This window comes from Diadema antillarum, unplaced genomic scaffold (assembly GCF_040938485.1).
Source record: "Diadema antillarum isolate AM-2024a unplaced genomic scaffold, OU_Dant_1.0 seq00000447_RagTag, whole genome shotgun sequence".
NCBI lineage: Eukaryota > Metazoa > Echinodermata > Echinoidea > Diadematoida > Diadematidae > Diadema > Diadema antillarum.
This window is the reverse complement of record NW_027271421.1, coordinates 1129999-1145769: the sequence shown is the minus strand read 5'-3', so window position 1 is coordinate 1145769 and position 15771 is coordinate 1129999. Positions and strand designations below refer to the sequence as shown.

At 36.6% G+C, this 15771-nt stretch overlaps 1 protein-coding gene across 1 annotated transcript in view; it reads left to right on the top strand.

Annotated features, from left to right (window-relative positions):
• LOC139732794 (cilia- and flagella-associated protein 337-like) overlaps positions 1-15771 on the top strand; it is a 72969-nt gene extending 57198 nt beyond the window's left edge. Inside the window, exons 26-28 of the mRNA XM_071643637.1 lie at positions 5567-5685; positions 14346-14484; positions 15503-15771. Of these exons, the coding sequence (XP_071499738.1) occupies positions 5567-5685; positions 14346-14484; positions 15503-15771 (527 nt within the window). The remainder of the gene's footprint in view (positions 1-5566; positions 5686-14345; positions 14485-15502) is intronic.

Here is a 15771-nt window from a genome sequence, read left to right as displayed (position 1 = left end):
AAACGCCTTTAAAATATGAAAACACAAATATGGCCACTTGTAATTGCACTATTTGATCAATTTTTAAAACTTTCATTTTCTTGAATAATGTTGCAGTGTGCTCAAAAGGGCTTACGTCACAGACTATTCTTATTGCACGCTTTTGTAATAATAACACACGGTTTAATAAGTACAATGAAGTATGACCCCATACTATTGCACAATAAATTAAATGGGGGGAAATCATTGTGTGATATATGGTTAAAAGAATCTTTGAAGGAAGTGCATATTTCAAATAACTCATAACACCTACAATTCTGCTTATTTTCATACAAACATCATTTATATGGTCTTTCCATGTTAAACCATCATCAATTATCACACCAAGAAATGTAATATTATTCACTTGTTTAATTTTAACATTACCTATGTATATTTGTAAAACATTTTCATCTATTACCTTATTCTTTGTTTTAAAAATCATATAACATGATTTTTCTATGTTTAACACCAGGCGATTTGCAACAAACCAAGAATATACTTTCTTCATTTCTGTGTTAACCATATGATTGACTTCATGAACATCCCGACCAGAGAAAAATAAGTTTGTGTCATCTGCAAATAATATAGAAAACAAAGAAGGACTTACAAATTGCAGATCATTGACAAATAACAAAAAAAGGAGGGGACCCAATACAGAGCCTTGTGGGACGCCTGTTTTTACATAACACAAATCTGATTTTATATCATTTACAATTGTATATTGTGAACGATCTGATAAATAACTCTTAAACCAATTCAGAGCACTCCCTCTTATTCCATAATATTCCAATTTAGTAATAAGTATACTATGATTATACAATCAAATGCCTTTGTTAAATCTAAAAACATTCCAACCACAAACTCATGATTTTCAAATGCATTTGATATTTTTTCCATTGATTTGAGTAGTGCCATATAAGTGGAATAACCATGTCGAAATCCAAACTGCTGATGATATAAAATATTATTGTTATCAATGAAGGATATCAATCTAGCATAAACTAATTTGTCAAACAATTTGGTGAAAATTGACAACAGCGATATAGGTCTATAGTTTTGTAATTGGTGCTTATCCCCCTTTTTAAAAACTGGAATTACCTTCGCAACTTTAAGCTTCCGAGGGAATATACCATTTTCCAAAGATGAATTAAATATTGCACATAAAGGTTCCATTACAAAACAAATAGATTTCTTAAATACATTGACATGGATATCATCGTCACCAGGACTTTTGTTTATATTCAGATCACTTACAATGGTTAATATTTCGGCAGTTGTGATAGGTTTAAAAAACATGGATTGGCTTTGTGCAGGTTTGTGCAGGTAAGTATGAATAGATTCAGATGAATCATTTACGTCAGAAATAATATTGCTACCTATAGTGCAAAAATATTCATTAAAATGTTGTGCGACAGACTCTTTATCATCAATAAGATGACCATTGATTTGTAATGAATCTATACAGTTACTCTGTCTTTGTTTATTCATGATATCATTTATGATAGACCATGTTTTCTTTAAGTTCCCATGCACATTGTTAAATTTCCAATGATAATATTCACGTTTTCTCTTACGTATTTCCTTATTTACCATATTCCGATATTGTTTGAATTTCTGTTCATTATTAACACTACGATTCTTAAGATACTTACGATACAATAAATACTTCTTTTTACACATTTTCCGTAGTGTACTATTAAACCATGGTTTATCCTTCTTTTTCAATCTGTGTACACACTTCTGCAATGGAAAACACTCATTATAAAACAAGAGATACTTGGCAAGAAAGGCTTCAAATTGTTCATCCACACCATTTCTGTTTACAACGTGTTCCCAATTACAAGTTCGAAGCATATTACAAAAATACTGTATGGAGGAGTCATCAAAGACACGTTGAAATCTGTTGTGATCTGTATTACTCTTACGACTGCATCTTATAACAGCAAATATCGGTAAATGGTCACTTATATCACATGTGAATATCCCTGAGACAACAATATTCTCTAACTTATTAATAAAAATATTATCGAGGAGTGAAGATGACTGTGTTGTTATTCTAGTGGGTTTTGAGATTACCGGAGAAAGTGAATATGATGAAAACATATCAATAAAGGAATCAGAAAACGACATAGATGAAAGTAAATTAATGTTGAAATCACCAGCCACACAGCAGTTTTTCTTTTCCCTCATAATCTTATGAAAAGGCAATTCTAGGGCATTCAGAAACTGGGAAATAGATGCAGCAGGTGGCCTATATACAACCATGACAATGATATTTTCATTATGACAGCATATCTCAATACAAACTGTTTCAATGTTTTCATCAAATAATTCCAAATCTTGTCTTCGTTTAAATTTTAATTCACTACATATGTAAAAACCCACCCCTCCACCACGTTTATCATTACGTCTATTATCTATAAATACATAATTTGGTAGTAGGCAAGATGAGTATTCTTGTGGCTTAAGCCAAGTTTCTGATACAGCAATGAGTGAAAACCTATGTCTGAAAGTTTGTAAAAAAGTGTCCATATAATTAAAATTCTTCTTTATACTTCTACAATTAAAATGACATATCGATAAATAATTAGTCGTATCTAAATCATCCACAAGATTATCAAAGTCCATTGGAAGATAATAACTACAATCATGTTCAAAATATCCACTTTGAATATGCTGGTTGAAGTTACCATAACAGTTTGGGCATTGCACATTGCTATTATCCAGATTAAAATCAATTTGCCGATGACAAATAACACATTCATGTACAGACTTAAAAGACATTAAAACAATAACAAATCTAATATGTTAAAATAAAAGAAGCTAAAAAATATACAAAAGCACAGGGTTTAAACAAAGGGTAATACAAAAGATGATGCCTGGAGAATTAGTACATATTATATTGCAGCTGTAATACTATAAAATCCGGTGTGGTGACAGTATATAATCATATGTAAATTTACAATAAAAAGAATTCTACCTGTAAAAGCTCAGCTGAGTTACATTCTATCCAGATCGCTCTCGTTGTGGATTTGCCTTCGCATCGTCTTTCCTCCAGATGTTTTAACAGAGACCAGGATTCTTCCGTCTACTGACCACGCAGCGAGAATGTGGCTGTCTCTTTTTTGGCTGGCAAGAAAGGCATCTTGAAGGAGCTTCCTGTTGATGTTTGTGAGGTCCTCACAGATGCTCACACCGGTACCCTTGAGTTTTCTGCAATTCCTCAGCAGCTGTTGACGATGCTTGTATGATGTCAGCTTCACGATGATTGCCCTTGGTCTAGCTGTTCCATGGCGTGTTGGTTGGGCGTCTCGATCGCGATAGATACGGTGACTGCGGTCAATATCTTCAGGTTTCAGGTCGACGTCGAGTTGTTGCTTGGCAATGCGGCATACAACGGTGTCTGTGCTCTTGTCGCTGGTTTCGGCGACTCCAAAGAATCTCACACAGTTTCTACGGGAATACTGCTCCTGTTGATTGAGCCGGGATTGGAGATTCCTGATCAGCTGTTGGTCTTTCTCTGCATCAGATTTCAGATTGGCAGTTTCCTGCTGAACAGCTTTGACCTTTTGCTCGAGATCAAGGATCAGCCCATCTTGTTTCTCCACTCTTTCAAAGAGGTGCTGGAATTTGGTTTCCATCACCTGTGCAACTGCCTCCTTGATAGCTGTCAACACGTCTTCATCCTTCAGCGCATCTTTAATAAGGTTCTTTGTTGATCTGGTAGTTGACATGCTGTTCAGGGATGAGCTATTCAGAGAACAATAATGTCCTGCACAGCTGGATTGTTCGCTCGGGAATTTGGTGGAATGACTTGAGTATTGTATGCAGTAGTCGGTAGTATTAAAGGTAGTGTACCTTGGCAAGACAGAGACTATTGCAGCTTGAACTTCAGTATGTGGGACTACACAAGATTGCTGAGTGAAACTGGCGATATTAGCGAGCAGGTCTTGGCAAGAAATTAGCAGTTGCAGGATAAAATATATTCTATAAAAACACCACAGTGGGTTCTCCAGGCACCAACAGATGTCGTGTCATCAAATCATGGTACTGACAGTCTTCCAATCAAGATGAAATTAGTCCATAAAATAGAGTTCCTTCCTTTTAGCTTCCTGATAGTCAGCCACTGTCACTCAGCCACTGTCAACACGACTATGGCTGCAGGCTATGTTTTGCTTGAAACTGTTGAGAATGTAATCTTTGATATTATGCCAGGTTCTTTCATGCAAGATGGGCTCCTCTTTTAGGCACTGCTCAATTTGTGATTGACCAGGAAGAGTGTTGGTCAAAATAAGTTGACGGAAGTGACGTTGTACTGCTGCTTTTTCACCTGGACACCACTGCTGCCATTTCCTGATATTCCGATTCCTTGTCTTAGGTGGGTGTTTTCTCTTTGTACTTCTCACTGGAGCCACCGAAGACTCTTTTCCTTCCGAAGACACAGCAGATGAACAATGTCTCGTGCGAGTTGAGAGAGACGTCTACGTCTAGCTAGCTTCACACCTCCCCAGCAGTCAATTTTCTTCGTCATGTTAGCTAGCGATCACATTCACATTAACATTATCACAAATCACATTACTGTAGCCTCTGTTGATAATTACATTAACATCAGTCATACAAGAGTGCTTGAAAAGGAATGCTTCCATTCATCTTGAAGATGATATAGCATGAAAAACAGTTTACAGAAAAAGATCAAGTACATGTAGTGTGTGTTAAGGGAAAGATTTCATGACTTAAATCAATTCATGTACTGTAACTCTGACTAGGGATGCACATGAGAAATGGACTTTAAATTTCATAGTACACTGTACACGTACAAGTTACCTTCCATGAAGTACAGTGTACTATCAGATAATCCTGAAGAGTGGCATACTCGTTGAGCACATTGTTTACATGATAATTCAAAAGTATCCTTGTGTTTATCAGAGAGAGTTGTTATTTTATTTAAGTATTTTTGATTTTGATATTTGAAGCTCACCTGAGCCAAGGTTCAAGATAGCTCTTGAGATATTCATCGTCGGGCGTCCTGCATGTGTAAACTTTTTACATTTTCATATTCGTCTGGAAAACTTATTGGTCAGATTTCCACCAAACTTGGCAGGGATTACCGCCAGGGTGATTGAATATATATATATATATTAGTTCAAATGGACACTATTTTACAGCATTCTTGTTTTCATGGCAAACTTGCTAATTCTGCTTCCTGAACATGAGTAATGTGTACTGATTTCTTTGTCCATTGCTGCACTCCACGATCGTGAATGTAACCACTCACAAAATTATTTGGGGAGTCTAAATCTGTGAAAAATCTGACTTGCTTAATATATAGCCTATACTTTACAAGATACATCTTCAGGCCCTCCAGGAAATTGGCATGTGCCATTTTTGTGGATTTTGTGGTGCATAATCACATGTTGTGAGTTCCTGCAATTACTGGTTCTTTGACAAATGATTATCAGTGAACTGTTCCCAAGTAATTCAAAATGCAGATGTATTCCTCTTAATTGTGTGGATGTGAACATTCCATTTTTGCCATGCTATATAGGTAAAGAGTATCAGGCAGTGAGGATGAATAAAAGAGAGAGGCGACAGCCAGGAACAATTCCAGACCTCCCTTACCTGACCTGGGAGAAAACTGGCCAGCCACCGGCAGGACCTTATGCTGTAAGTCACTTCTAATCTTTTTTTTTTCACTTATGTGATAGGACAACATGGAAATTCTACTTTCCTTCTATCTGGGTGTCAAACACAATACTTTAGGTTGAATGTCTGTATGCACATCAATTACTTTTTTTATTACAAAGGGGAAAATATGAAGAGTTTGTTTGCAAAAACCGATAAGTCCATATTTGCCAAATGGAGATATTTGCGATTAAAGGTCAAGAAAAATAAAGAAAATAATAAGAAAATTTTTGTTTCTTTTGACCATAACTTCAAAAATATGCCTTTATATGTAGTGACCAATATATCATTTAAAAGGTATTATTTTGTACTTTATGACAGAGATCGTACTTCAAAATCTTCAAAAATGGACTTATCGGTTTTTGCAAACAAGCCCTTCATATGTTGATGGGAGTATTTAGCAATATTATGCAGTAAATGCACATTACACCAAGCTTTAAAAAGTATTTTCCAGGCCAGCACCAACTCCCAGCTAATGCAACCACACACAATCAAGTACAATGCATTTAGGATGCACAGGCAATAGAGCTGCCCAGATGAGCAGTTGTTAGTGCAAGTCATTAGTATACTTAATACACCTAGTGAAAAATTTGGGGTCTTTAAGGCAGATGAAAAGGCTGGTCATGTGATTGCTCTCAGCTATTCATTTGATCAGGATCCATAGTCACCATTTCATAAACCTTTATCTAAACCTTGTGGTGTTAATTTGACCTCAGATAACCTCTTCCTAAGATATTTCATAGTAAAAAAAAAAAATCTTTGCAGCTGTAGAGTTGGCAATGAAGGTGTCTGACGTATAGTTGAATCAAAAGGGCATGATCTAGTCAATGAAAAAGACTTTTTAGCAAGGTCTATGATCTTACAAAACCAGCTGATGCCTGCAAAAATTTGGATGGGAATATTTTGGTCACTGAAAAGAGAAAAATCAGGTTGACATAAATTACTGACAAGAGTTTTCACATTTGAAATGGATATGATGTAAAAGAGAAACTTGCCCTAACCCTAACCCTAGCCAATGGAAAAAAAAAACAGAGGGATGTTCCAGTTGGGGCTGCATCATCTTGATGGATTGAATGGTAGCCTCTTTCAAACCTCTCAGTAGCTTGAAGTGTGGGATTTCTCTTGACAGTTTCCATAGATGTAACTGTCTTCTCGTTTGATCTATTGTTGTAGTATGCAAAATTAAAGGAAATTTGTTTATTGTTTTACATTTCCTTCTTCCTGATCAGTCAGCAGAAAAACTAAGGCCTCCTATGTGGACCCAGGTAAATTATTGTGTGAGAGTTTGATATCACAATGTGTAATTACTGATATCTGAAAGATATCAAGTGATATGTTGTAGGGTGGTTTTTGTTGTGCTGTTTTGTTTTTTTTTTTTTTCATGTCTTCTGCTCACAGTTGTCCCTTGGATGACTTTTAACTTACTTTTATTTCTTGTTGTAACAATTCTTTTACATTCACTATAATTTCCATTTTTATTTGGTATGTCTTTTGGGATACTAATGTGATTCTTTTTGATGGAATGATTGTATGTATGCAGTGTGCATGGTTATGCTCTTTTTGAGACTTTGAATGCTAAAAAGGAAAAGTGATTATTTGACCTCTAAATATAGTCACATGTTTAAATAAATGTTTTTGTCTTCTCTTGTTGATGTAATATTTTGAAAATCATTTCCCTCGCTACTAAACTGTAATTCTGGTTGTTGTTTACTCATACTACCCTATTAACCCAACTTCACATCATGTATAAACCTCTTCGTATTTTCAGGAGGGAGTTTCATATGATTTCTATTTTCATGAACATGTGGAGAATATTTGTACAGTTCCTGGTTTCTGTACATGTCTGATGTCAAACATTTGTGGTCTTTAAGTGTCTTGGTATTTCATGGGACTGATAAACCAGCTACGAGACTAATTTGATTTACCTATATTCAAGTGCATCAATGTCATACATTGTATATTTCATTCATAATTGATCCTCTTTCATCAACATTAGGAGAGAACAACATATAACAGAGAATTTATCGGCAAAACATCTTATTAATGCAAGGAATGGCATTGAGGATATCTACAGGGCAAGCTGGTACCAGTACTGAGAAAAGGCTTGAAAATGATTAATGAATTAGTCTGTCATAGTCCATTATATTCCTCATATGTTGCATTTTTTGTTTTGTTTTTTAAAGAGATCAGAGCATGTTTCTAGAGGGCCTAGATGTTGTCATCCAGCTCTTTGTGCAGCTTTTCTTTTGAAACATATATATACAATATATATATATATATATATATGAGGATGCACAGTATTTAAGAGGCATATCCCATCAATCCACTTTAGAGAATAGGCAACTTATAGCTAATTGCCCTGGCAACACCCCTTCTTTCATAGACAGAATTAGTTATGCCGCCCACGATTGATGTGATGTCATCAACAGAACACTCAGGACCAATTCACCACGTAGCCGGTGTATACAACAGGTATACAACAGAATGCAAGAACATTATTTTGTTCACTTCACTACACTTTTGGTCTCGGCCAAGTTTAAGATGTTGCTTCAAATCAGATATGATTTGCATAAGGAGCAAAAAAAAAAAAAAATCCTGTAAAAGTGGACATTTGCATGATTAGAAACTAGCATGAAACTAAAAGCATGCAGTTCATTTTGGCTTGTGAAATGTACAGGCCCGGCGATACCATGCAGTTAACTCAGCGATAAGATACTAAAGCTTTTGATTTCATAACGGTCATCTAAAGTACTGTGCGAAGGAAGGACAAAAAAAAATCGCAAAAGTTCACCTCCACGTATCTTCCATATTTTACCACCAAATCCCTTGAAACTTCACATATACATGACTATATACACTGTATGTCTGATATGGATGCGTCATATTACATATACATTTTTGGCAGATATGCTGATGTATCTCTAGAGATATTTGTATTTTTCTGTTTGAGTTGATCAAGGGAAATGGTTATGATTATTTCCTGACACAAGTCTACTATAGCACGAATATGCAAACAATTAACAAATTGCTAGCCTGTATACCCAGATGCAGTAGATTCACTATCTGCGAAATTTTATTTGCGCAATTAGTAGTTATATCAAAATCAGAGCAAACAGACAACCAAGTTTATGAGATAATACTGGACATGCACAACTAGATCATCTTTCTGCGCATGTGTTCTCTGCTGCTCAGCACACGCTTAGCCAATCAGAGGTTTCTGGTTTGGCGACAGGGTTGGTCAGGTCAGCTGTTGCATGCAACATGGAAACCAATACTTCGGACTGCATAACGCCATTGCACACAAAAGCCGGATAATCTATCTATAGCGACCACCTGTCTATAAAGGCCACTCTTTTCGTCTCCCGTTTTTGGCCGCTATAGACTGGTTTGGTCGCTGCATTTTTTGTTGTTGTTGTTGTCATATTTGTAGTTTTTGTCCAGCCCACCGGAGGTGAGGGGAGACTAAAGGGTTTTTTACACTTGTAAATTTTTGCTTAGTCCCGTACCAACGGTGGGGCTAAGGGGGGGCCTTAGTCCCACCGTTGGTACGGGACTATCCTTACCCCACTTTCTATTTACACTCGTTTTTGCCAAAGTGGGCTAGCCCCACCGATAATCCCGTACTATCTGGCCCTGCAAAATAGCAGGGTTAGCACCGCAATTGCGGTGCCAAGCAAGTGAGTGTAAACAGAACGAAAAAATAATCCCGGGCTAAACGACGGAGACGAAGTCCGACCCTCACTGACCAATCAGAAACGAGGTAATCAAGTGCTGCCGGTGCGTGCGTGTACGTGTACAGTATACAGCGTAATCATGAATATTCATGTGGTTTCCTCCTTAGCCCCGGACAAGAGATAGTACGGGACTAACTGGCGAGTGTAAAAAGCTGAAAAAATTGGTACGGGACTAACGATAGTCCTGGGTCAGAGAAAGTCCGGGGTGAAGAAACACAAGTGTAAAAAGGGCTTAAGGGATCGCCTGCGGCGTCTGTCCGTCCGTTGTCCGTCCGTCGTCCGTCCGTCCGTCCGTAATGCTACAAAAACTTCAATAACTCTTTACTCTGGACTTCAATTGCAATCAAACTTCGAGGGAAGAGGGGTCATACAGAGTTTCACATTTTACCATAAATGAAGGTCATCTCAAGGTCAAAGCTCACTGGCGGGGGTCAATGAAATTTAGGGCCCAATGTTAAGTTTTTATGGTGCGTTTCTATTATGGGTCATAAATTTTGATCCATAACTCCATTTGTGACCAAACTTGGAAGGTAGATGCCCCTTGGGGAGTGGATGGTCACCACAAGGTCAATGGTCACAAGCATGGGTCAACCAACTTTTAGAGCCCAATGTTAAGTTTTTATGGCGCATTTCTATTATGGGTCATAACTTTTGATCCATAACTCCATTTGTGACTAAACTTGGATGGTAGATGTCCCTTGAGGAGTGGATGGTCACCACAAGGTCAATGGTCACAAGCAGGGATCAACGAACTTTTAGAGCCCAATGTTAAGTTTCTACGGCGCGTTTCTATTATGGGTCATAACTTTTTCCATAGGTCCGTTTGTTACCAAACTTAGATGGTAGATGTCCCTTGGGAAGTTGATGGTCACCACAAGGTCAAAGGTCACAGGCAGGGGTCAACAAACTTTAAGGGCCCGATTTTAAGTTTTTATGACACGTGTGTTTTTTTTGCCATAAATTTTTACCCTTTTATATCTCTTTTTATCTGTTACATCTCTTTTTTTTAATCTGTTATATCCCATCGCATACAATTTCTTGTATTCGAATGGGCGAGACACATTATGGCACTTGTCTTGTATTGAATTTTCCACTCATTTCCTCGACAGACAAATCATAGATTCCCTAAATGGACCAACCATGAAATGGCATCTAAGAACTTGTGTCTTCACCGCACGTGCATGGAAAGTCTGTTGTCATTTTAGATGTTTGTTTTGTAAGGGCCTGCAAAAGCCAGCTACTATACTGCTTTTAATGATAGACTTTTATGTACAGTGCATTTGCAAAGTATATGTGCTATGTAGGTTTATGTAGTTGTATGACCAGGGAGGCACATCTCCCTGATTTCAGTTTGAATTCATGTACCAGACTTTCCTGAGCATTATTTTAGCATAAATGTTGTGACAACCACGGCATCTTGTAAACCTAGACGTATAAGATTCAATTCAAGATTCAAGTCATGACTTGAATAAGACTCTCCTGGAAGTGGAGATGATTATTCAGGTTCTAGTTTCATATGGACTTAGATGTACTTGGATGCAGTCAAAAGCCTGACAAAATTGTGTACAGGATAATGCCATGTCATTTGCTGTACATATACCCATCTAGTATGAATTGCAACGCAGTCTGCCAACTACTGTAAGTAAAAATCTATCTTAGCTAGCTTCCATTGGCCTATATGAAATGAAATGAAACATCAGATACAACACTAGACTTTCTGTGGATTGGGCAAAGATACGACTGATCAGATGCTACATTTTGCAGATGGCCAATTTAGCTTTTCTCCTACTAGTCCATTAAGAAAATCAGTAAATTCAATAAGACCAAAAAAAAAAATGCTTCTTTTTTTAATCCAAATCCTATCAGATTTTATGTAATCATGCACCTATCCCATGCCAAAATGTAATGACAATACTCATCATACACCTATCCCATGCCAAAATGTATGACAATACTAAGATAACAATTTTACATTCTCTTCTATATCTGTTGTTACATTGGCTACGCGGCAAATTGGTCTCGAGTTACATCTCAATGACGTCATGTGACAATCACACCAATGAGTTTGGGTGGTTTTTTTTTTTTTTGTGTGTGTGTGTGTGTGTGTGTGTGTGTGTGTGTGTGTGTGTGTGTGTGGTTTACCTTATAGCAGGTGAGGCTAAGCTGGCTGAAAATTAAGGTCCAGTATCAGAAAACCAGCCTTGAATTACAATTGTGTGTATTTTTACAGGACTTTTTTTTTCTACTGACCTCATTTTCAAGTCCACAGCTATGGAATAAGTGTCAAAATGTGCTGTAATTTTCATTTCCTTTAAGTGTATTGATATACAGAAGACAATCTATGTATTGACAATCATAATACAATGTATATGAAAATCATGAAAAGATTTTGTTAAAAGTCTCAGTGTAAGCATAATGTACGTATGTACATGCTTGTATATTGCACTTTGTGCTGACACCATTAACTGTTGTTACTTTGATCAATGCACAAAAAGTTAATGTTTGAAATCATTAGCCTGTTTTCCAGAATGCCTATTAACACATCACCTCACAGAGTTTTGCACCCTCCTCTTCATCAGATGTTAGCTGAAATCTTTGAAGTTTGTGCCGTGTGATTCCTCTAGATGCAAATGTTGCATTTAAGTCATATCTACAGTGTACAACAAAGATAGTAGAGATAACAAGATACGAAGGCGCGAAATAAAAATGGACACAAAATGGCTACCCTATGTAACGATCCAAAAGAGAGCTAAGTACAAACTCAGTACACCTAGAAACATCATTCATTTCCAAAGGTAGTGGTATTTTTATCATCTTAAAAAGATTTGAAAATTATAATCATTGCCTTTTGTTAGATTAAGAGGATTATTTTGAAGAACGAGATTTTAAAGTAATAAAGATTATTTCATGGAGGTAAAAATTTGGCAACAACATGATCTAAAAATAATGTTCAAGAGCTACACTCCCTCAAAGACGTTTGACAAACAACAACTACTTAAAAGACAGCGGGTCTCAGGCAAAGACGCACATCACCTGAGACGCGCTGTCTTTTAGTGGTCTCAGGTGACGTGCGTAATACGCTTGAGGACTGCGCGCTGTCTATTTGTTTTGTACAGGATTAGCGCACTTTCCTGTCTTATCAGTTAAGCATCTTTGGTATACAATAAGGGATAGAGTGGAGAACAGGAAAGCATGAATTATGTACATAAACCCATGACGTCACGTAAATCCACTTTTTTTCATTGCATCAGTTTACATGACTCATTGTAATTATTCAGGTATATTTCTGAAAACTAATCATCTTGCATGTGTCTTGAGATTAAGTGGCATAACAAAAATTCTTGATAAGACAAACAGCCATACTTCTACATGACTTTAAGAGACAAAATAATGTCTACATGAACCACATCTATGCTTAATGGGTTTTTTTTTTTTGTTGTTGTTGTGGGTTTTTTTTGGGAGGGTTGTGAATTTCTGTCATAACAAATTATGATTTTGTGGTGTGATTTTCTTATGTACACGTACAGTTTAGTTTCATAATGTAGATTTAGTCATTAATCGCGAGAGGATCAGACAACTTTAGTGTAGCAAGTATGCATGTATTGCACACGGTGCATCAAGTTCTTCTGGCCAATACACCAGGGCCCAAATTCATGAAGGTAGTACAAAGGAAACCATGGTTTAAACCATGGACAAAAATCATGGGGCGCCAAGTGTCGCACGGAATATTTCATTATGAAATTGGTCATATTGTCGCCAAAATTACCATTTCGTAGACGAAATGTTTAGTTAGTTACAAAATGTTGTCATTTCGTTACAAAATAATCATTTCATTGACGAAATGACTTGGCGCTCCATGGTTTTTATCCAATGGTTTGAACCATGGTTTCATTTGTACCCCCTTCGTGAATTTGGGCCCAGGTGTTTATAAACTTGCATCTCAAAACCACCACAAAGTCGCCGGACATGGATTTTTTTATTCAGGCAGATTCTCAAAGAGTAGACGCTCAGATTTGATATGATGTATAACCCAATGCAAATGGACTTTCATTATGTAGCTAAATACAATGTTATGGAAAAAAACACAGCTATGCACTCTGAAAAAAAAAAAGAGGCTTTGAAGATTTGGGTCTATTTAAGTGCTTAATCTCACCAAGCTGTGCTCCGTTCAATGAATGGGACATAAAACAGGATATGAAACTGTAAAGCAACCAAAATAAAGGGATAATCAGATTAAACTGAAATTTAGCACACGCTATTATCATATTTTATTCATGACTACTACTAACTTCTAAGGCAGCTTTTGACAAAGTTATTAGAGTTGAAAGTGAAGAGTATGTAGAGGGTACCCCATTACACTATTCTACAAATATGATGTTCTAGAAAAACAGGGGGGGGGGGGGAATCCCATTCATTTACAATTCCAGACATCAAAATTATGTAGAAGAAGATTTGCTTTTTCAGAAAATAGAAAAAAGTAAAAATTGACCCATTTCACTCACATAGTTTGAGTCTCATTCGAATAGGGTTTACAACTTTCTTTATTGTTTTGTGACGCGTGGTTACATTTACACTTCATTCCACATGTTATGACTCCATGAAATGCATACTGTAGACTCTGTCTTTTCATACATATAAGATGATGATGTGTGACATAAATAGCAGTCTTGAATGAAATTGTCAACACGCATTTTCTTTTTAAGCATTCAAAAAGAGAGGCATCACACAGCACATGACTTGTATGCTTTATGAATGATGGGTATAATATTTTAGGCCTTTTCACACATGACAGTTTCAAGGCAATCAAAGCTTTCAGCACAGTTGGTTAATGGGGGAGGGGGGTTTAGGCACCCTTGTTGATATCATTATTTTTTTTTTTAAATCAAATGATTCTGTGTTTGTACTCAGGCCCTAGGAGTATCTCAGTTGGATGAAGTTGGAACTCTACAGAAGCCTGACTTTATCGCTCATCCTCACAAGTATTTTAGGTCAGCTGAGGAGGCAGAAACTGGGTCAGATATCCTCCAGAACAAAGGTTCAAGTCCAGGTGAGCTATTGATATTAACCTTTCAGCTTTATATTGAATGACAATAATGGAATAAGGTCTTGAAAGAGATAATGTGTGCTTCAGTGATGTCTCCTGTTCAGTGGTCTGGTATCATTTGGTACTTGATGTGACTGTTTAATGAGTTTCATTATTATTCATGATTGCTCTGAAAAGTAATTGATTCAGAGAAGAATGTTTTTTAAGGAATCTCAATTGTGATCTCTAATGAAAAGCAGGGAAAAATTACACAAAGTTATCCTGTAGCCTGAATTCTTAAAATCATGTTGAGAAATGGATTGTTGTATGGAAAAAAAAGCATGTGTCAAAGTCTAGTTCAAATTATCATCTGGGCTACATTGGAATTTCAAAATATTCCTTGAATTTTGTATTTCATGGAATGGCTTAAAGCTGATGCTAACAATGTACTTGCAATTTGGCCAAGAAATTTAACATTCTAACCATGAATTCAATTTAAATAGAATCCAACAGATACACTTTGTATACAAGTGTATAGACAAATTTGATTGTATAGTGCTTACCTAGTTGTGCAGAGGGGTCTTGCTTGCTTACAAGCATTCATATCTTCTTGAGCAATTACATTGGAAAAATAAATTTGAAATCAAATGAAACAAAGTAAGGATACTGGAAGAAATCACTGAAGCACTTTAAAAAGTATTTTAGGGTATCCAAATGTCATTAGAATCAATTCATTGTGTAATAACTCCGCTGCAGAGACTTCATATTTGAAGTTGATTAAATTTTACAGGGAAATTGATTGTAAAACGTATAGTCAAGTGAGCATAGCTGTTACGTATTGTATGTCAAACAGTATGAATAGAGACAAAATATTACACCATTCCTTACGTAAATGTGTTTATTCCTCAAGCTTACAGCAGCCTTTATTATGTATTATGTTGCACAGCATGCATTTGGACCAGTTTGTGTTGAAGCAGGTGTTGTTGCACAGCACAATATTTTTATTTGCAGTTAATTTTTGTTTTTCACCCTCTATCCAAAGAGTTGAAGAATTCTTTTGATGAGCGCTCCCTTTTCCCAAAGTACATCCTAGACTATGAAGCAGAGATGAAACTCAAACATCGATTCTTGTTGGAGGGACAGCTTGGATCTAAAGCCAAAGATAAGAGGAGTGGCAGCCGAGTGTGGAATGTCTTATCATCGACTTCCAGCATTCCCAAGACTATTCGCCCCTTTAGACTCTCCCCTCTACAGGAAGTGGTGAGAAAAAAGAGTGCTGAAAAGATGTCACAGAGTATGGGCAATGTTTGA